We start from the raw sequence: 23,412 nt of genomic DNA on the forward strand, positions 1-23,412 counted from the left end.
TCTGACTTACTCTAAATTACAGGTTTCTAAACAGGTATATCTTTAAAGTAAATAAAGTTTGATAAAATTCTAGGGAATATCTATATTCATGAAAATACTGGAAAATAATCAAAATTTAGAAATCGTTATCAGACTAAGACAACTGATAATGGTTATTATTCTTATAACTTTTGAATATTGATGATTTTAAAATTATTTTGTTTCCCAAATATAAGGAATACTAACAGGAGACATTCTACATTATTGTCAATGGTCCATAATCTAGATTATAGGGACTATTAACTTAATGACATTCATTTAAAAATGGATTCCCAGAACACAAAAACTTCAAAGACCACAACTTACACACAAAATTTTTATCCCTTGAAGACGCCTGAATTAAAATATCTCCCCAACAGTGTTGGAGGAGACCTTATCTCATCAGGTGCCTAAGGATGAATGGATATCTGGGTCTGTCTCTGACACCCCCATCCACCTGCTTCCCTAACTCAAGCTGCCTCTCCATTCAGATGGGGGGACAGGGAGGGGCTGAGAGAGCAGGCTGTCCTACCCCTCCCCCCTCCTCACTGAGGGTTTAAGGATCCAGGCAAATCAGAGGCAGAAAGTTTCTGGTTTCAATCCCAATCGGCCCGCCTTTTGAATTCTCTGTCACTTCACTGTAAGAATGTGTTACCGGCCTGTGAAGATCCTGGGTAAGACTCCTCCCTGGGACATCTGCTGCTGAAGGGCAAGCCAGCCAGTAGCTCTAAGCACAGCCTCTGGGATCTGGAAACTTCTGTGTGAATTCCAGATTCCTCCTCCCCTCTTTATGCTTTGCCACAGCAGCCATTTACTCGCTAGCACCCTAATAAAAGAACAGCTCCTCTACCTGGGGAGCCTTGTGCCATCAAAGGGCACCTGGCCCTTTCCTCCCTTTAAAGAAGTAAAATAAACGCCCTCTCTCTGCTCCTGTCTCTTCTCTCCCTTGTGAATCCTTTCACAGCCGCGTCACCAGCCAAACCCCCAACAATGACGTGGGAACTCCACCAGGAAGGGCTGTTCCAGCAGGAGGAGGTGAGGGAACCAGGGCTGCCCCCTTGCTCCTGCCCCGCCCTCCCTCCCTCTGTCCCTGCAGCTCGGCCCCGCCCCCATCGCGGAGTAGCTCAGCTCAGGCCCCGCCCATCCCGCAGGGAGGAGCATGCGCAGTTCCATGCAGACGCGGAAGCGGCTGTGGAGAGGAAGGTGGCGGTTCCCCCTGAGGAGGTGTTTGTGCTTTAAAGCTGCTGCTCTCCGTCCTCCTCCCAGCAGGGAAGGCTGAGGGGCGCTGCAGGCGCTGAAGTCCTTGTTGAGGTCCCCGCCACGGAGCCCCTCACAGCGGTGAGTCCGCGTCCCGGGCGGCTGCGCAGTGGAGGCGCCGCGTTCCTTTGGGCGGAAACTGAGGCCCTGGCCCGCGGTCTGTCCGCCTTTGGCTGTGGGCCACCGCCTGCCGCGCGGTTTTCCTGCTGAAAACCATTCCCGGGGCCGCCGGTCCTCCCCGCGGGGCTGAGAGTCTGGGTCAGGGGGTTCCCGCCCTTTGCGCCCCTCCCCCTCCCGGCGCTTTCCGCCCAAAGAGCCCGGATGGCTTCCCGGCCTGGGGGTCTGCTCCCCGCCTTCCTAGGCCCACCCCCATTAATAAGGGGTCTGAATGCCAGGGGAGCACAGTTTCCATGGGGTGGGGCTCAGGGGGAAGAACGCGGTGTCCCCAGAAGAGGTGACCTGCCCGCAGGGAGGGGCTCTGTGGGAGCGGTGACTGCGGGGGGCGGGGAACCGGGCTGGGGGGGTCAGGAGAGGGAGTGAGAGAGACAGACACGTGGGAGGGAGAAAGGGCAGTGAGGGGTCCACAGAGAGGGGCCCATAGGGGGTGTGGGAGGGACTGGACGGTGACGGTAGGAGTGAGGGGGTAACTCGGGAAAGGAGCCTGAGGAGGAAGGAAGTGAGGAAATAGGGAGGAGGGGGAGCCCAGAGAGAGGAAGGGGGGCTGAGAGGGAGAGGGTCCTGGTGAGCAGAAGTGGGGGCCACACAGGAGGAGGCAGGTCAGACAGAGACACTGGTTCAGAGGAGAAGAGTTGGGGGAGCGAGTGCAGGGACAGAAAGGGGGGCTCAGGGATGAGGGGGCAGAGGGGGAACAGCACGGAGTCAGCCAGCTGTGGGGAGCAGGACAGACTGTAACAGGCAGCAGAGGGGCCGCGGGCGTGGGGAGGGAAAGACGCAGACGTGTGTGGAGATGGGAGCAATCAGAGACCAGGAGAAAGAGCACCTGAAGGGAAATGGGTTTCAGGAGGTTCATGGTCCAGGTGTAGGGACAGACAGAGAGAAAAGGGGGGAAAGAGCAGGGAGGGGAGAGGGGGACACAGGAAAGGACCGCAGTGGAGAGAAAGGGAACAGGGAGACAGAGACAGATCCATAGACAGAAATACATAGTAGTTGGAGGAGGGGAACCCTGATCTGGATGAGAGGTGAGTTGATTGGGGTGTGGATTGTTAAATTGTGATATATTGGCTTGTGGCTCTATATATGTCTATATATATATATTTGAAATATATTTCTATTGATTTCTGAGAGGGAAGGAGGAAAGAGAGAGATAGAAACATCAATGAAGAGAGGCAATCATTCATCAGCTGCCTCCTGCAGGTTCCTCACTGGGGATCAAACCTGCAACCTGGCCATATGCCCTGACTAGGAATCTCACCATGACCTCCTGGTTCATAGGTCCAAGTTCAACCACTGAGTCATCCTGTCTCGGTGTGTCTTTATATATTTCATTTAACAGCTGAATTGTTTTAGTTACACAGATTTGAATGAAAATCCTAAATATCCAGTTTATAAGGCTTGGGGATTTTATAATTATTTGCTTCCAATTGCAACCCTTATTCACTCAGATGGGTAAGACTTGTCTGTTGGTCATGGGTCCCGTGTCATTTCCTGGGATGGCAACGAGGAGGTGACCTGAATCTGTCACTACCTGGTGCTTTTTCAAGTAAAATTAGAATTCTTAGCTTTGTTGCTGTGGTGTTTTCTGTGCTTGTGTGTGGGCGCGCATGCTCTTCATCAATGGATTTACTTTTTTTATCTGTGACAATTTGTTATTTAAGAACATGTGTTTTTTTTAATTTTTATTGTTCAGATTATTACAGATGTTCCTCTTTTCCACCCCCATAACTCCCCTCCACCTCATTCCCCACCCAACCCCACCCAATGCCCTTCCCCCCCCCCACCACTGTCTTCATCCATAGGTGTAAGATTTTTGAACTGTCTCTTCCCGCACCCCTCACACCCCCTTCCCCCTGAGAATTGTCAGTCCACTCCCTTTCTATGTCCCTGATTCTATTATATTCTCCAGTCCATTCTGTTCTTCAGATTTTTTTAAATTAATTAATTAATTTTTAATAAATATTTATTCAGATTATTGCAATTCTTTCTCCTTTTTTCCCCCATAGCTCCCCTCCACCCGGTTCCCACCCCACCTTCTGCCCTTACCTCCCCCACACTGTCCTCATCCATAGGTGTATGATTTTTGTCCAGTCTCTTCCTGAACCCCCCCATACCCCTTTCCCTTTGAGAATTATCAGTCCACTCCCTTTCTATGCCCCTGATTCTGTTATATTCACCAGATTATTCTGTTCCTCAGGTTTTTAATTCACTTGATTTTTAGGTTCACTTGTTGATAGATATGTATTTGTTGTTCATAATTTTTTTTTTTTTTTTTTTTAAATATATTTTATTGATATTTTACAGAGAGGAAGGGAGAGGGACAGAGAGTTAGAAACATCGATGAGAGAGAAACATCGATCAGCTGCCTCCTGCACAACCCCCACTGGGGATTTGCCTGCAACCAAGGTACATGCCCTTGACCGGAATCGAACCTGGGACCTTTCAGTCCGCAGGCTGACGCTCTATCCACTGAGCCAAACCGGTTTCGGCTGTTGTTCATAATTTTTATCTTTACTTTTTTCTTCTTTCTCTTCTTTAAGAATACCTTTTAGCATTTCATATAATACTGGTTTGGTGGTGATGAACTCCTTTAGCTATTTCTTATCTGTGAAGCTCTTTATCTACCCTTCAATTCTGAATGATAGCTTTGCTGGGTAGAGTAATCTTGGTTTTAGGTTCTTTCTATTCATCACTTTGAAAATTTCTTGCCACTCCCGTCTGGCCTGCATAGTTTCTGTTGAGAAATCAGCTGACAATCATATGGGTGCTCCCTTGTAGGTAATCAACTGTTTTTCTCTTACTGCTTTTAAGATTATTTGTCTTTTACTCTTGGCATTTTAATTATGATGTGTCTTGGTGTGGTCCTCTTTGGATTCCTTTTGTTTGGGGTTCTGTGCGCTTCCTGGACTTTTAAGTCTATTTCTTTCACCAGGTGGGGGAAGTTTTCTATCATTATATCTTCAAATAGGTTTTCAGTATCTTGCTCTCTCTCTTCTTCTGGCACCCCCATAATTCTGATGTTGGTACGCTTGAAGTTGTCCCAGAGGCTCTTTACACTATCTTCAACTTTTTGAATTCCTTTTTCTTTTTGCTCTCCTGGTTGGGTGTTTTTTGCTTCTTTCTATTTCAGATCCTTGACTTGATTCTTGGGATCTTCTAGTCTACTGTTGGATCTCTGTATAGTATTTTTCATTTCAGACAGTGTATGCTTAATTTCTAGTGGGTCCTTTTTCATATCCTCAAGGGTCTCACTAAATTTATCTGCAGTTTCTAGAAGATTCTTGAGTAATCTTATAACTGTGGTTTTGAACTCTATATCCAGTAGTTTGCTTTCCTTCATTTCTTTTATTTGTGACCTGTTTCTTTGCCTCTGCATTTTGGTTGTTTCCCTGTGTTGATAGCGTGGTCTCATGTGCTAGGTGTCCTATAGAGCCCCGTGGCTCAGCCTCTATAATTACCTGAGTGGACACTATTATTTTTTTAAAGAGGTTTTTTTTTTTTTAATATAGGTTATTGATTTTTACAGAGAGGAAGGGAGAGGGATAGAGAGTTGGAAACATTGATGAGAGAGAAACATCAATCAGCTGCCTCCTGCACTTCTCCTACTGGGGATGTGCCCACAACCAAGGTGCGTGCCCACAACCAAGGTGCATGCCCTTGACCGGAATCGAACCGGGGACCTTTCAGTCCACAGGCCGACGCTCTATACATTCAGCCAAACCCGTTAGGGCGTGACGTGGACACTCGTGGTGCACCCCTTTGTGGGCTGTAGGCACTGTCTTGTTGTAGTTAAGCCTTTATTGTTGTTGGTATCAGTGGGAGGAATTGACCTCCAGGCCAGTTGGCTGTGAGGATCAGTTGTGTATATGATGGGAGAACTACTGAGTTGGAGACACCGTTATGGGGCAAGACTTGCTTCAGTGGGGCTTTGGCGCTCACTGAGTCTGCCCCCTGAGTGTGTCTCTTATGGATCTGAAGGGTTGTAGTCTGCATGGTCTCTCTCTGGCCACTGGGTACACTGGCTCTTGGTTCTCCAAGGAGAGAGGCCACCCATCAGGAGCTACAGAGAGACCTGCAGATTCCTTCTCTTTGTTTGGGGTTTGGAGGTGCCCAGATGAGGCCCAGCTATGAAGCAATGGAAGCTTCTGTCCAGCCTTGGGTTTTGTTTTGGAGGCTGGGGGGCTCTTTGACCCAGCTGCAGTAAGTTAGGTGTCAGATTGCAAAGGGCCAGGCCATTCATATGCAAAAGCCTCTGCACACAGCTTGGGTGGGGTTGTAAATTGAGTGGGGCGGGGTCTCAGAATCACCAGGGTGGAGCAAACAGTAATGGCTGACCATCATCCCTGCCTGGAAGAGGTCCCATGTCTGTGTCCCACGGCACTGTGCAGGAACAAGGATAGCTGCAAGCACCTCTGAGAGAAAGCCACCCTCCAGTTCCACCCAATGCCAGACAGTCCAGTTTCTCCCCATATGAGTTTGGGTCCCCAGAGTTTTGCCCATAACTGGAGTTCAGAGCAGTCAGGAGCTTGTATCTCCCTCCTGATTGAAAAAGACAACAGGGCACTCAATTGCCAGCCCTTTCTGTGTGCCCACACGCCTCCGTACCTCTGCACTTCACTTCTGCACCTCCGCTCCTCCTCCGAGTCTCAGTGTGCTTTTCTCTTTCCTTCTAATTATATAATTTCTACTCAGCCAGCCTTCCCGTGGTTCTGGATGATACCCGTTTTGTCTTTTAGTTGTAGTTTTGAAGTGGTTGTGCGAGGCAGCACGTTCAGGTGTTTGCCTATGCCGCCATCTTGGTCTCTCTCCAGGGCAGGCTTTCTTCAGGGGAAGTAAGGGGAGCTCTGTTGGGTTGGAGGTTCATCAGAGAAGCACAGTCTCATTGCTGTAGGAGTTTGTGGAAGTGTTTGACACATGAAGACAGAAAAAAACACCTCACAGTGTGGTCTCCATGTAGGAGCTCATTGTTCCTGACTCTCACCTGTGAAAAGGACAGGAAGGCATGGCCTATTTCTCATTTCCAGGTCCTTCTGACTGTGAGTGTGAGGGGAGCTGATTAACAGGCTATGAGGACACCTTTGAAGGCACATTCTGTGACTCGTCAACATACTGTCACCTGAGGAAACAACCCAGACCCCATCAGGACCAGGACCACATGGCTGCTTCTCAGGTAAAAGATGTGTCCTGGGTCAGAGGCTGTGTTTGCTTTTCCTTGAACATCTGTTGATATATTTATCTTTCCCTTCCCAGTTCTCTGTCCCCAGTCCCCTCTGCTGCTCCTGTTACTGTCTGTCCTGTCCCCACAGCTGGCTGACGCAGTGCTGCTTCTCCCTCTTTGCCGTCATCCCTAAACCTCCGATTCTGTCCCTGCACTCACTCCCCCAATTCTTCTCTCTAAACCATTCTCTCTGTTTGAAGTGCCTCCCCCTTTGTTGTCCCACTTCTGTTCGTGAGGACCCCTCTCCCTCTCAGCTCCCCTTCATCTCTCTGGGGCTCCTTCCTCTCCTCCATATTTCTCTACTTCTGTTGTTCTTGCCTTTGCAGGTTGTTTTCCTTTCCTTCTTTCTTATGATTGTCAACATAAACAGTTTCTATATTTCCCTTTCTCTTTTTTAATATATGATTTTATTGATTTCAGAATGGAAAGGAGAGGGAGAGAGAATAGAAAAATCAATGAGCAGTGAGAATCATTGATCAGCTGCCTCCTCCACACCCCTCACTGAGGATCAAGTCTGAAACCTGGAGTGTGCCCTGACCAGGAATGGAACCCTGCCCTCCTAGTTCAGAGATCAACGCTCTACCTCTGAGCCTCACGGGCCGGGTTTTATTTCTCTTCTTTGTCCCAGAGCCTTCTCTGCCTTCATTTTATGCAGCCTCCACAAGGTCAGGAAGCCTTCCCACCTTTAATTAATGACTTGCAAATACTCAAAACATCCCTTTTATGACAGAGCCACCTGTGGGAAGGCAGACATGTCTAACGTCCCTATTGGGATGGGGTCAGAGGCTCTTGTGTCTCGAAAAAGGGAAATGTAGGTTGTAGGTTCAAGTGGCTGCAGCATCAGCTCTTGATCAGGGGTAAGAAAATGCACATTTTACTGCTCAGAATAGCTCAGCAGGTTCTGAAAGAAGAGTAAATAGAAGACACTTGCTCACTAGATTAGTTCAAAGAATTGGTAGTTCAATGTACTCTTAGCTTACAGAACACGAGAGGTACCGGTGGGTTGACACTTACAAAAATTAATGTTTATTTGTGATCATTTCCACATAATGATTTCTTTATTGAGGTATTTTTGGCAGTAATGTCACAGCAATGCTGACCTGAGCTTCCGTGTCTATCAGTCACCTGATGCCCATTGTGCAATCCACCTGATGTTCCCATGGTATAGGTGCTGCACTCACTGTAGAGTTAATAGTCCCCATTTCTCAGTAAGAAGGGTGTAGCAGCCATTTAATGAAAGTTGTGCAAAGACCATCACTTCACATCTGGAAATGTCCTTCTGCTTAGTTTGTGTTTGCTTTGGAAAATGAAGGAATTACTTTTATTTCCTACAGATAATTGGCTTTTTCAAGGGACCTTTAAACAATCAGGCCTTGATTCTTTACTTTTTCATTATATTCTAACTCCCATCATGGACATACCCTACATGGTAACTTTTTCTATTTTCTAGAAAAGTTTTCAAGAATGATATTATTAACGTATATTCAGTTTCATTGAATTTCTTTTTTTTTTTTTTTTAATTTTTTTAAAAATATATTTTATTGATTTTTTACAGAGAGGAAGGAAGAGGGATAGATAGTCAGAAACATCGATGAGAGAGAAACATCGATCAGCTGCCTCCTGCACACCTCCTACTGGGGATGTGCCCGCAACCAAGTTACATGCCCTTGACCGGAATCGAACCTGGGACCTTACAGTCCGGAGGCTGATGCTCTATCCACTGAGCCAAACCGGTTTTGGCCAGTTTCATTGAATTTCTACAACATAGCTCTCAGCTAATGATACATAAAAATTTTGAAAGAAATGTACTAGTAAGAAAAATTAGTTCCCCAGGCTGGTGTGGATTAGTATTGGAGGGTTTGATTCCTGGTCCAGGGCAAGTATGTCATGGCTACATGTGTTAGGCAGGTAACCAATGTGTCTCTGTCTCTCTTTCACTTTGATATCTCTCTCTCTCTCTCTCTCTCTCTCCCTCCCTCCCTCCCTCCCTTCCACTCCCCTTCCCTTTTGTGCCTCTACCTCCCTGCCTCCCACTCTGCAAAACTCAATGGAAAACTCTCCCCAGGGAAGGATTTACAACCACACAAAGGAAACAATAGGTCTAACTTATTTTGTATCCTTATGTTTCTCTCCTTATTGTGTTTATACAACATAAAGGGATCACACACAAATAGATTCATGAGATTTTCGGAATCACTAAACCATCTTGATTTCATACTTGTAAAATGTGTGTCTCTGTGCCTAAACTGTTAACATTATTTCTATTTTTTCTTTTACTTTTTTCAAGTATATTTGTATGGATTTCAGAAAGGAAAGGAGAGGTAGAGAGAGATACAAACATCAATGATGAGAGAGAATCATGGACTGGCTGTCTCCTGCACACCCCACACTGGGGCTCCAGCTCCCGATTTGATTGTGTGTCCAGACCAGATATCAAGCCAGTGATATCTTGAGACATGGGTCAGCGCTCAACCACTGGACCCCACCAGGTCGACCAGGCAGAATAATCTTGTTCTAAGATTGCTCATAGTAAATTTCCAACTAGGATTGTGGTTCTTTTTTTTTATTGATTTTTTACAGAGAGGAAGGAAGAGGGATAGAGAGTTAGAAACATCGATGAGAGAGAAACATCGACCAGCTGCCTCTTGCACACCTCCTACTGGGGATGTGCCCGCAACCAAGTTACGTGCCCTTGACCGGAATCGAACCTGGGACCTTTCAGTCTGCAGGCTGACGCTCTATCCACTGAGCCAAACCGGTTTTGGCAAGGATTGTGGTTCTTATCTATCCTATTCCATGAGAACTGAATTCCATTAACAAAGCCTTTTAGTTCAAAGTTCTATATAAATTATTTCCTATGTTTTCTTTTTCTGTATATTCACAAGTATGGCACATGATTCGGAAACATTGGCATCACAAGTAAAAAGTGAGCTTGTGACAGGTGTGGAAACACAGGCCCCATCTCAGAACCTGCATCAGAATCTGTGTCTTTACAGAAGTTCATTTTGTTGTGGACTGCTTCACACTTGAGTAGAAGTCCCTAAACTCCAAACCACCATTGCATTTCCCTCTGACAAATATACTCCGCTTGCCCTGAATGATGCAAATGCAGCACTCAGAAATCCTTATGTTTGTATCCATGCCTTAATTTAATTTATTTTTTTAATATATTTGTATTGATTTCAGAGAGGAAGGGAGGTAGAGAAAGACAGAACAATAATGAGAGAGAATCTGTGATTGCCTGCCTCCTATACACCCCCTGCTGGGCATTGAGCCTGCAACCCAGGCTTCTGCCTTTAACAGGAATCGAACCCACGACTCTTCAGTCCGCAGGCTGACCCTCTTATCAGCTGAGCCCACAGAGCCAAACCGCCTTGGGCCATGACTTAATTTTAAAGTTCATTTTCTAGTATGGGAAAATCTGAACCCTAGATCTATGGACATGTGTCATCCTCATTTGTCAGTGTTAGAAAACACATCAGAGAATGTTCCTGGGGCAACGTTGTCTTATTGGATGATTCAGGATACTCCCCTAGGTCCAAACCTCTTCTCCTGACACTGTTTTCTTGTTGGGTGACATTGTGAACTCTTCTGCTGACCTCTTGGTAAATATTTATCTTTCAGGGACCACTAACCTTCAGGGATGTGGCCATAGATTTCTCTCAGGAGGAGTGGGAATGCCTGGATCCAGCTCAGCGGAAATTGTACCTGGAGGTGATGTTAGAGAACTTCAGCAACCTGGCCTCCTTGGGTGAGGATGACTTCCTTCCGGAGTTCCTACTCCATCTGCAGGGTTTTGTTTCCTTTATTTTCACATCTCTAGGGGCTTCTGCTTTCTATGGTAGATTCTTGCTCTCAAGGAACAAGTTGGGCCCTAGCTTTTGGCCCAGTGGACAGAACACCGGCCTGCAGACTGAAAGGTTCCAGTTTTGATTCTGTTCAAGGGCAAATGCCAGGGTTGTGGTCTCACTCCCCAGTATGTGGTGTGTAGGAGGCAACTGATTAGTGATTCTCTCTCATCATTAATGTTTCTATCTCTCCTCTCTTCTTCTCTAAAAGGAATATATATATATTTGTACAAAGGAACAAATGGGGAATTCTTTGGTGTAGAAAAGAAATACTTCATGTTGTATGTGCATTAGGAACTCAGTGTTTGCAACATCACATTTTGTCTACACTAATGAAGGTACTATCAGAAAATAATATTTCAGACAGTCATTTTCTAGAATGTTCCAGGAGTTTACCACTAGAGGCCTGGTGCATGAAATACGTGCATGGGTAGGGTCCCTAGGCCTGGCCACTTGTCTCCCTACCTTCTCCTTCCCTCACTCCCTTAGCGCCCTGCCTCTTCTCTCCGGCCTTGTTCTGGGCCGCCCCCTGGTGGTCATCACATATCAAAGGGAGCGATGGAACTATTCCTTTTATTTTCTAAATTTCAACAGGAGAAAAAAAAGTGATATCTGTTTCTTTATTAGAACACCTCAAATTTTGATATTTCTGTATATTTTTGCATAGACAAGGCATCTTTATATATTCACTAGAGGCCTAGCATGCGAAATTGTGTGAGACCCAGAGTCCTGCTGCCGCTGGGGGAAACATCAATGCACCTCCTGTTGATGGTTCATTTGGTTGCTGCGGTGTTACGGCCACTGGCTTTTTATAATATAGATATGTTAATGTTGTGTAGAATTTTTAAATTACCTCCAGAAGTATATTTATTTAGGATTATTTACAGGGCAGATCTAATGATGAGAATGTTTGGGAGCGGGAAAAGTGTTTTCCTCTCCATTGTTGATCTATTCATCAGTATTCTTGTTGTATGGTTTCTGGTCATTTATCAGTTCATTGTTTTATTTTGTGCCCATTTTTGCCTCGAATAGTATTTTTCTTAGAAACCCTATAATGATTTTAGAAGAGCTGTCCATTCCATGAGTAGTTATTATGTGCTTTTGGAATAATATTCTGGAATTCATGATGTTTTCATTGCTTTTTATCTGTTCTCATGTTTATATTCATTCTACTTCGAATTCAGTGAGCTTCTTGCATTTGTATGTCTCTTTCTCCAATTGTCAGGATCTTAAACGATTAATTTTTTATATAAGCTACCTTCTCCTTTTCACTCTCCTATCCTTATGGGGTCTACTTGGAGACTGATTTGTTAGTGTCTTAGGAGTTTCTTATGTTCTCTTCATATTTCCACTTACTTCTTGGCTTGGAATCAAAATTTTATTGATTTATGTAAAATTCTTTGATAATTTAATTATTTTTTAAATGTATCTTTATTGATTACCGAGAGGAAGGGAGAGGGAGAGAGAGATAGAAACATCAATGAAGAAAGAGAATCATCGATTGCCTGCCTCCTGCATGATCGGATATCGAGCCTTCAACTCAGGCTTTTGCCCTGACATGGAACCAAACTGTGACCACCTGGTTCATAGATCGAAGCTCTACCACTGAGCCACTGCTTCCAGGCATTTTTTTTTCTCATCCTTTTTTTAAAATTATTTTTTTAATCTTTATTATTGAGATAATTACAGATGTCCCTCTTTCCCCCCACCAGCTCTCCTCCACCCAGTTCCCAACCCACCCCCAGCCCTCGCCATCCTATTGTCCATGTCCATAGGTACTGCATACATGAATATAAGATCTTTGTCTAAACTCTTCTGCCCACACTCCCTTCCCTCTGAGAATCATCAGTCTGTTCCATTTCCATGCACTTGATTCTATTACATTCACCAGTTTATTCTGTTCATAAGATTTTTTATTCATTTGATTTTTCGGTTCACTTGTTGATAGATATTTGTTGTCACCTTGTTGTTCATAATTTTTTATCTTTACCTTTTTCTTCTAATTCGTCACTTTTTAAAGAATACCCTTCAGCATTTCATGTAATACTGGTTTGGTGGTGATGCACTCCGTTAGCTTTTTCTTGTCTGTGAAGGTCCTTATCTGACTTTCAATTCTAAATGATAGCTTTGCTGGGTAGAGTAATCTTGGTTGTAGGTTCTTGCTATTCATCACTTTGAATATTTCTTGCTACTCCCTTCTGTCCTGCATAGTTTCGGTTAAGACATAAGCTGACAGTCATATGGGTACTCCCTTGTAGGTAACTGTTTTTCTCTTGCTGCTTTTAAGATTCTCTGTCTTTTGCACTTTGTATTTTTAATTATGGCGTGTCTTGGTGTGGTCCTCTTTGGATTCCTCTTGTTTGAAGTTCTCTGTGCTTCCTGGACTTGTAAGTTTATTTCTTTCACCAGGTAAGGGAAGTTTTCTGTCATTATTTCTTCAATAGGTTTTTAATATCTTGCTCTCTCCCTTCTTCTGGAACACCCATAATTCGGATGTTGGTATGATTGAAGTCGTTACAGAGGCTGCTTACACTATCTTAATATATTTGGATAATTTTTTCTTTTTGCTTTTCTGGTTGGGTGTTTTTTGCTTCCTCATATTTCAAATCATTGACTTGAACTTGGGATCCTCTAGTCTACTGTTGTATCCCTGTATATTATTCTTTATTTCAGTCAATGTATGATTAATTTTTGATTGGTTCTTTTCCATAATTTTGGCATTCTCACTAAGTTCCTTGAAGATGTAACTAAGTTCCTCGGAGGTTTCTAGCAAATTCTTGAGTAACCTTATATAACTGTGATTTTGAACTCTATATCCAGTATTTTACTTTCTTCAATTTCTTTCATTTCTGACAAGTTTCTTTCTCTCCCCATTTTGGCTACTTCCTTGTGTTTGTTTCTATGTACTAGGTAGCTGCTAAGTCTCTGGAGTTGATAGTGTGGCCTTTTGTGGTAGGTATCCTATAGGGCTCAGTGGCTCAGCCTCCCCAATCAACTTATGTAGACATTCTTGGTCACCCATCTGTGACTGTCTGCACAGTCTTGTTGTAGTTGAGCCTTGATTGCTTTTGTTTTTTAAAATATATATTTTATTGATTTTTTATAGAGAGGAAGGGAAAGGGATAGTTAGAAACATCTATGAGAGAGAAACATTGATCAGCTGCCTCCAGCACATCTCCTACTGGGGATGTGCCCGCAACCAAGGTACATACCCTTGATCGGAATCGAACCTGTGACCTTTCAGTCCGCAGGCCGACGCTATATCCACTGAGCCAAACCGGTTAGGGCAAGCCTTGATTGCTTTTGGTATCACTGTAGGGAATTGACCTCCAGGCCATTTGCTGTCAGGACCAACTGTGACTACAGTGGCAGAGCTGCTGTGCAGGAGACACCTTTATTGAGCAGGACTTACTTCAGTGTGGCTTTGGTGCTCACTGAGTCTGCCCCTTGAGTGTGTCACTTATGAATGTGAAGAGTTGTAATCTGGTATGGTCTCACTCTGACCACTGGGTACACTGCCTCTTGGATCTCCAAGGAGGTGCAAAATCAACCACTGCCTGGGGCCACCCAACAGGAGCTACAGAGAGATCTGCAGATTTTTCTCTTTATACTGTTTGGAAGTGCCCAGAGGAGGCCCAGCTTGTGAAGCAAGGCAGGCTGCTGCTTGTGCCGGTTTTGGGGCCTTTTTTTGATAGTTTTGGAGCTCCCTGACCCAGCTTCAGCTTGTTTGACAGGTTTTAGGCTGAGAAAGGACAGGCCATTCATATGCAAAAGCTGTTGCGCACAGCATGGCTGTGGGTAGGATGGGGTGTCAGGGAATCTCCAGGGCAGAGCAAACAGCAAAGGCTGCCAGTTAGCCCTGCATTTGGGAGGTCCCAGCATAGGAACAATGACCGCTGTGAACACCTCTGTCTGGATGAAAGCCTCCCCCGCATTCCTGCCCTGATGCCCGACTGTCCAGTTTCTCCCCTTATGTGTGTTGGACCCCCAGAGCTTCACCCGGCACTGGAACTCAGATCAAGCAGGAGCTAGTATCTCCCTCACAATTAAAAAAGTGACACACGCCCTAACTGGTTTGGCTCAGTGGAAAGACTGTCGGCTTGCGGACTGAAGAGTCTCAGGTTTGATTCTGGTCAAGGGCATGTATCTTGGTTGTGGGCACATCCCCAGTGGGGGGTATGCAGGAGGCAGCTGATCAATGTTTCACTCTCATCGATGTTTCTAACTCTCTATCCCTCTCCCTTCATCTCTGTAAAAAATCAATAAAATATATATTTAAAAAAAGTGACACATTTGGCTGCTAGATTGTTCCACGCCTCCACACCTCCTACCAGTCTCATTTCCTTTCTTCTTCTTTTTTTTTTTTTTTTTTTTTTTTTTTTTTTTTTTTTAAAAACCCACACACACATTTTATATAGTTTATTGAATTTTTTACAGAGAGGAAGAGAGAGGGATAGAGAGTTAGAAACATCGATGAGAGAGAAACATCGATCAGCTGCCTCCTGCACACCTCCCACTGGGGATGTGCCCGCAACCAAGGTACATGCCCTTGACCGGAATCGAACCTGGGACCCTTCAGTCCGCAGGCCGACGCTCTATCCACTGAGCCAAACCGGTTTCGGCTCCTTTCTTCTTTACCTCTCTAGTTGTACTTCCACTCAGCCAGCTTTCCTTCCATTCTGGATGATTGTTGTTCTGTGTTTTAGTTGTAATTATTATCGCTTCTCGGCCTTTTGGCTAAGATCAAGTGTAGTTGTAATTTTGATGTGGTTTTAGGAGGCAGCAAGTACAGGTGTTTACCTATGCTGCCATCTTGGTTCCTCTCTCCCAGGCAAATTCTTTGGTTTTTTTTTGTTTTTTTTTTTTTTACATTTTATTGATATTTTACAGAGAGGAAGGGAGAGAGATAGAGAGATAAAAACACTGATGAGAGAGAAGCATGGATCAGCTGCCTCCTGCACACCTCCCACTGGGGATGTGCCCACAACCAAGGTACATGCCCTTGACCGGATTTGAACCCAGGACCCTTCAGTCCGCAGGCCGACGCTTTATCCACTGAGCCAAACCAGCTAGGGCATTCTTTGATGTTTTAAGTTAAGCATGTCTTTCATGAATGATTCTACTGTATTTTTTAATTCGGATATTATGTTTTTCGATTTCCCCTTTCAAGGTGGTGTTTATAAAATACTTTCTCATTGTATTTTCATTTTGGTTCTATAATATTTTGGTCATATTATACTGTATAGTTGTCTTTTTTTCCCTCCTTTTCTGCATTAAAATATTTAGTTCCATTCCTTTTTTAAAAATATATTTTTATTGATTTCCAAAACAGCGCAAGGGGGAGAGAGATAGAAATATCAGTGATGAGTGAGAATCATTAATCGGCTGCCTCCTACACATCCCCCTAGTGGGGATCAAGCCTGAAACCTAGAAATGTACCCTTGACTGGATTTGAACCAGGGACCCTTTAGCCCACAGGCCAACACTCTATCCACTGAACCAAACTTTTTCAGGTAATTAATATATTTCTATTGATGTGGTCCCAGTTTGATTTCTTTTTTTCTGATGGGACACTTTTTCTGATTCTATGCATGACTTGATATCTTTTGTTGAGATTCCGGAATTGTAAGCAAGCAGGCTTTTGAACATGCTTTCTATGGGAGGAAACAAATAATAACCACCTGGGACACTAATTCTTTCAGTGAACACCATTTAGGGTGCTGGTATTCTTAGTTCCCTTCTCTGTTTCATTTCACAGTTGAAATGTTCTTTGTGTGTTTCTCAGAACCACGGTATCTTTTCAGGCGTGATGTACATCTTATCTTCAGTACTGCAGCCTTTGTGGTGCTCGAATAATTTCTCATCGTTTCTCTGTAGCAGCCACTACAGAGCACTCACTGTGTACTGCCACTCTGTTCGTACTCTGTGTCATGCACAATAGACACATGTTCTTCAAGATGCCTCAAAACAGCGAGATCATTGAACACGCACTTCTCTCATCTGTCTCCAGCAAAGAAATTGGGAATTGGGAATGTTTTTATAATATTGCCATTGTGTGCCAGGCAGTTTGAGCAGATATGATTTGCAAATGTAAGCAACTCTTTCTCACACTTCGATATGACTTTTCTTCATTGTACCTATCTTGAGCTTCTTTGGAATCCTTTAGTGGCCCTTGGAGTACTCAAAACTGTCATTTGGCCTATACCTGCTGGTAACTTCAAAGTGCACTCACCTGACTGTCAAAACTGAAAATTTGTTTTCTTTCAGGTATGTCATCTGAAGATAACCAGGCCTTTATGCCAAAGCCCAGAATACAAGATTTGTTCTCTGAAATAATACTGGTAAGATATAAAAGATGTTGCTTTGATAATGTACACTTAATGAAAGTCTTGGAATTTGCAGAAGAGTGTGATGAGAAGAGAGGATATTAATGATATTAATATAAACAGAACTAATCTGGAACAGTTATACTAAATTTCTTGTTACCTAACGATGTCAGATGTACTATGGATTTGGAAAACCTCCCAATTCAAAGTCAGTTACATTGACAGATCAGTGTGTTTCTGCCCATGAAGATTGAAAACAGCTTTTTACTGTCACCCAATCTTGGAAAGGAAATCTGGAATAACTAGTAACTCATGTAGACTCTAGATTAAATAATCATTTGAATTGTTTAAAATGTAGGGTGGGAATAAACTTTCATTCAATCATTTCCAAAATTTAAATTTATAATGTATCTATATATTAAATTGTGCTCAATTTGGCAATGTTCTATATTTTTTATTAAAAAATGTATTTTTATTGATTTCTTAGAGTAAGGGACAGGAAGAGGGAGAGGAAAACATCAATGATGAGAGAGAATCATTCATTGGCTGCCTCCTGTATGCCTCCCACTGTGGAGCGATCCCCCAGCTGGGTCAGGTGCCCATACTCAGAATAGAACCACGATCTTCTTGTTTATACTTCGAAGCTCAACCACTGAGCCATGCTGTCTGGGCAATTTGGCAATCTGTTAAACAAGCATTCATTCTTCTTCCTCTAGCAATTAAGGTGTTGTATTTATATTTTGTCTATAATCCTATATGATAAAAGCCTAATATGGTGTTTGGTTGTGTAGTCATCCGTTCAGCCAATCAAAGTATAATATGCTAATGATATGCTAAGGCCACTCAAATGCTCCCTATGATGTGCACTGACAACCAGGGGATAGATGCTCCAACCAGTAGGTTAGCAAGCTGCTGGGGTCCATCCAATCAGGACTGAGCGAGATGGGCTGTACAGGCCCTGGAGCCCTCCCGCAGTTTCTCCCTTGCTGGCCCACCTCTCGTGTCCGTCCCTGGCCCAGATCGTGCACCAGTGGGGTCCCTCAGCCTGGCCTGCACCATCTCACAATCCAAGACCCTGGGGGGATGTCCGAAAGTTGTTTTCAGTCCAGTCATGCTCAACATGGGAGCTGATTCCTGGTGGTCAGTGCGCTCCCACAGTGGGTCACCGCTCAGGCAAAAGCCGGGCTCACGGCTGGCAAGTGCAGCAGCGCTGATGGGAACCTCTCCCAGCTCCGTGGCAGTGCTAAGGATGTCTAACTCTCAGCTTAGGCCTATGTCGACAATCGGACATTCTCCCGAAGGCTCCAGCACTGCAAGAGGGTGCAGTCTGGGTGAGGGCCCCCTCCTGACAGCACAAATTTCATGCACTAGACTTCTAGTTTTAATGTATTCAGAAGCTTTCTTTATACAATTATCTTGGTTTAATGAGTATCAAAAAATGGTTCTTATGGATAACATGTACATGTGTAATGAAATTATAACTCTGACTAAAGGTCTTTCTGTCTCCCATTATCACCAGAGTACACATAATGGAGATAGCAGTTATCAATGGATTGAACATTGGAAAAACTTTAAGCGAGAGACATACCTTAATCATCGCACAAGTGAGGTTGCAGAGGACCATTCTAAAAGTGGAAAAGTCATTGACCAAATGTCCAATCACAATACACGTCAGGTTATTCTTATTGTGGAGAAGACAGACAAAGGAAGTAAATGTGTCCAGTCTTTTCAGCAGTCTTCAAATTACATTGAACAAGAGAATATTCATCCTGGGGAGGAGGCTGACAAATGGAATCCATGTGGTACAATCTCCAGGCAGATACACAATTTAAATGGATGGGAAAAAATCCATAGTGGAGAAAAACCTGTTAAATGTATAGATTCTGCTAAAACATCTAATTGGCCTTCAAGTTGTACTCTAAATCAAAGAATTCGTACTGGAGACAAGCCTTACAAATGTAAACCATGTGGCAAAGCCTTTAAATGTCGTTCATCTATTACTGTACATCAGGGAAGAAATCATGCTATTGCAAAGTATTACAAACTCAGGGAAACTGGAAAAGGCTTTAGTCAGCCCTCAAGACATACTCAACATCGTAGAAATCATACAGAAGAAAAGACTTATAAATGTTCAGAATGTGGCAAAGCTTTTAGCCTACCCTCAACCCTTATTGTTCATCAGAGAATTCACACTGGAGAGAAACGTTATAAATGTAGAGAATGTGGTAAAGCATTCCTCCACGCGTCAAAAATGATCAGACATCAGAAAGTTCATACTGGAGAGAAACCTTACAAATGTAGCGAATGTGGCAAAGCCTTTAGCTTTTCCTCCTCCCTTAATCGCCATCAACGTATTCATACTGGAGAGAAGCCTTATAAATGTACAGAATGTGGCAAAGCATTCATTGAGTCCGCAGCCCTTAATCGACATCAGAGAGTTCATACTGGAGAGAAACCTTATAAATGTACAGAATGTTACAAAGCCTTTAGGCGGTCCTCAAGACTTAGAATTCATCTGAGAATTCACACTGGAGAGAAACCTTATGAATGTAGAGAATGTGGCAAATCCTTTATCAGCCATGCAGGTCTTACTAATCATCAAGGTGTTCATACTGAAGATAAGCTTTATAAATGTACAGAATGTGGTAGAGCTTTCCTTATTGCCGCAAATATGATTCGACATCAGAAAGTTCATACTGGAGAGAAACCTTACAAATGTAGAGAATGTGGCAAAGCCTTCAGTGATTCCTCCTCCCTTAAGAGGCATCAGACAGTTCATACTGGTGAGAAGCATTACAAATGTAACGAATGTGGCAAAGCCTTTAGGCACTCCTCATCCCTTAGTTATCATCAGAGAGTTCATACTGGAGAGAGGCCTTACAAATGTAGAGAATGTGGCAAAGCCTTCAGGAAATCTCAAACTCTTACGGACCATCAGAAAACTCATACTGGAGAGAAGGGTCATGAATGTAGAGAATGTGGCAAAGCCTTTAGACAGTCCTCACAACTTACTTTGCATCAGAGAGATCATACTGGAGAGAAACCTTATAAATGTACAGAATGTGACAAAGCCTTTAGACAGTCCTCACAACTTACTTTGCATCAGAGAGTTCATACTGGAGAGAGGCCGTATAAATGTAGAGAATGTGGCAAAGGATTCCGTGTGGCAGCATCCCTTAGTTATCATCAGAGTGTTCATACTGGAGAGAGGCCATATAAATGTAGAGAATGTGGCAAAGGATTCCGTGTGGCAGCATCCCTTAATTATCATCAGAGAGTTCATACTGGAGAGAGGCCGTATAAATGTAGAGAATGTGGCAAAGGATTCAGTGCAGCACAATCTCTTAATTGTCATCAGAGAGTTCATACTGGAGAGAAGCCTTATGGGGAGAAGTCTTACAATTGTAATGAATGTGGCAAAGTGTTTAGGCTTTCCTCACACTTGTCTAGCCATCAGAGATTTCATACTGGAGAGAAGCCTTATAAATGTAATGAATGTGGCAAAACGTTTAGGCATTCCTCAAACTTGTCTCGGCATAAGAGAGTTCATACTGGAGAGAAGCCTTATAAATGTAATGAATGTGGCAAAACCTATACCTATTACTCATCCCTTTATCGTCATCATGGTGTTCATACTGGAGAGAAACATTATATGTGTAAAGAATGCGGCAAAGCCTTCAGTGATTCCTCAAAGCTTACACGCCATCAAAGAATTCATACTGGTGAGAAGCCTTACGAATGCAAACAATGTGGCAAAGCCTTTAGCCGGTCCTCACACCTTACTAATCATCAGAGAGTTCATTCTACAGAGAAACCTTAACAAATGTAGTTGATGTGGCAAAGTCATCAGTGCATTATCAACTCCAGGTTTTTATCAGAGGTCATACTGGAAAAAAGTCCTGCCAATGAAGACAATGTGGCAAAGCCTGCAGGCACCCTTTAGGCCTTCCTGACTGTCAGATAAAGCATACTGGAGACAATTGTCATGAATGTAGGGACTATGGCCACATCTTTCACCAGTCCTCACACTTTACTAAGGATCAGAAAATCCACAATGGAGAGAAGCCTTATACACATAGAGAATGTGGCAAAGCCTACAGGCATTCCTCAGCCCTTATTTACCATCACAGAGTTCATACTGGAGAGAAGCCTTATGTGTTTGGAAAATGTAGCAAATCCTTTGGCAACTACTCAAACCTTTTGTCACATCAGAGTTTATACTGGAGAGAAGTATTAAAGATTTGAGGAGTGTCATAAATCCTTTACCAGCAGTTAATACTTACTGAACTCACTGAATTCTAAATAGGAAGAAGCCTTTTGAATGTGCAAATGTAGGAAACCCATAATACGGCATTATTTTATTATTGTACATGAATAACTTCATAGTAAAGAGAGAACTGACAATTGTAGAGCATGTACAAGAGCCTCTAGCCACAGCTCAAAATTTACTGAATAACATACAAGTTTATAGTGGAGGAAAGCCTTTACACTGTAGAAAATGTGAGGAAGCACTGGCTGGCATTCCTCGGTGGTTTAGCTTCGACCTATGAACCACAAGGTCAGTGTGCAATTCCCTCTCTGGGCATATGCCCTGGTTGGAGACACAATCTCCAGTGTGGGGCATGCAGGAGCTACCCGATCCATGATTTCCTTTGATCATTGATATTTCTATAGCTTCCTCTCTTTTTCTCTCTGAAATCAATAAAAATATGTTTTGAAAAAAGAAAAGGAAATGTGAGGAAAGCTTTAGTCAGTGTTTATTCCTTTTTGTACATTCGAAAGTTTATACTGGAGAGAAATCTTGCAAATGTCATCTGTGAGATTAATCCTTGTCAATGAAGTCTTCTTTAACATCAGAGAATTCATTGTGAAGGAAAGCCTTACAAATGTGTAGAATGAGGCATAACTTTTAATTATCCTTGTCTTACACAACACAAGAGAATTCGTACTGCAGAGAACACCTGTAAATGTACTGTGTGTGACTTTGATAAGCACTGGGGATGCCCGCACTGTGTTGCTTAATGGTAAAGTGTGGACCCATGAACCGGGCAGTCAGCATTCATTTCCCGATCAAGGCTCATGCCCTGTTTTTGGGCTAGATACCCAGTAGGGTTCACGCAATCGCAGCTGATCAGTGATTCTGCATTATCATTGCTCTTTCTATCCTTCTTTCTCTCCCTCCTTCTCTCGCAAATCCTCTGCCAGTGGTGGTGTAGTACAAGGTAGGAGATGTTTCTTACTCAAGATGCAGAATTGCCACGAACTTTGGCAACTACTTTGCATTGGGAGAGGACATCTGTTTCTGAGCTGCAGTCCTAGCTGAACTCAGAAAATTAAGTTTATTTCTTTCATTTCCTATTTCATATTCTTTACTGTGTTATTTTTTCCCTCATTTTTCTATTCAGCTGATACTCTTTTCTGCAGTGCTATAACAATGGCATCTAAACCTCTTCCTCTCCCATATCACCCTTCTGTCCCCTGTAGCTTCTGTTCTATAGTTTGGAATTTTACTAATGCAATAACTGACATCAGAATTTGGCAATATTTTACTTTCTATTCATGAAGTAGATAGACCGTTATTGATGTTTTCATGTTGGATTTTATAGTTTTGACTGAATAGTTATGGATTATAATAAATTGGATTCTTTGTCCTTTATAAATGTAATCACGTTTCTTGTCTTGATTTTCATTTGTATGCTTAAGAATTTCTCAGTGTTACCTCATTAACTTCTTTCTTAGGATGGACTCAACCAGTATTAACCAAATTTTATTCTCAGTGACTTGAATGTAGTGGATGTTGGTCATTTTTTCTAGAGGAACCCCAGACACCATGGTAAATTTGCGGTTGAAATTATTATTTTGCATCAGAAGTTATTTTGTATATTTACCGAATGACCAGAGGTATGTTCATTAGCTGTCCCTGGAGTGTTTTCCAAGGCATCACTGTTAGTTCCACGTACAGCAGGATAGCAGAGATTAAAATGAAAGCCCTACATTGATTCTCCAGTGTCCAGTGCTCAATTTGTACAAGGTGGTAAAGATCAATTCTTATGCATGTGCCACCCAAAGGACTGACAAAATCATTACAGAAACAAGATGTTCAATATTCTTCTACTTTACTTTCTGACATACCCATGGAGCATTCCTACGTATATGTATGTGCTGATATTTTGTGGACTATGGTTCATCTGGACCAGGGGCTTTATGAATTTGTTCTGTTAAAGGACATGCTATGAAATGCAGATCATTGAAATTATTCAATCCCATCCAGACAATAGTTACATTTTCTGGTACTGTAGTGAGGAATATTGAGGAGGTGTATTGATGCCAAATGTACATAAGTTCTTCCTCGCCACAACCCCCCAAAGGTGATTACAAAAATACATGAAGCAGACATTGTTTCTCAGTTTAAAGGGCCTTCTGTTCATTTTGTCCAGAATGTATTTTTTTCTGCTTTGGGGTGAAAAGCTCTAAAACAGAGGTTTCAACATTTTTTATCTCATGGCACACATGGAGTAATTACTGAAATTTAGAGATCCACCAAAATATATATTTTGCCAATCTGCCAATA

General features: G+C 43.1%; 1 protein-coding gene across 1 annotated transcript; it reads left to right on the forward strand.

Annotated features, from left to right (window-relative positions):
• Nucleotides 1–1,175: 1,175 nt before the first annotated feature.
• LOC308236105 (uncharacterized protein) lies at nucleotides 1,176–22,504 on the forward strand. Its single transcript, XM_080645420.1, has 5 exons — nucleotides 1,176–1,356; nucleotides 6,474–6,619; nucleotides 10,292–10,418; nucleotides 16,783–16,856; nucleotides 18,361–22,504. The coding sequence occupies exons 2-5, from the start codon at nucleotides 6,605–6,607 to the stop codon at nucleotides 20,659–20,661; spliced, it is 2,517 nt and encodes an 838-aa protein (XP_080501546.1). The 5' UTR covers nucleotides 1,176–1,356; nucleotides 6,474–6,604; the 3' UTR covers nucleotides 20,662–22,504.
• Nucleotides 22,505–23,412: the final 908 nt, after the last annotated feature.

The sequence above is a fragment of the Plecotus auritus genome (assembly GCF_963455305.1).
Source record: "Plecotus auritus genome assembly, chromosome: 10".
Classification (NCBI taxonomy): Eukaryota; Metazoa; Chordata; class Mammalia; order Chiroptera; family Vespertilionidae; genus Plecotus; species Plecotus auritus.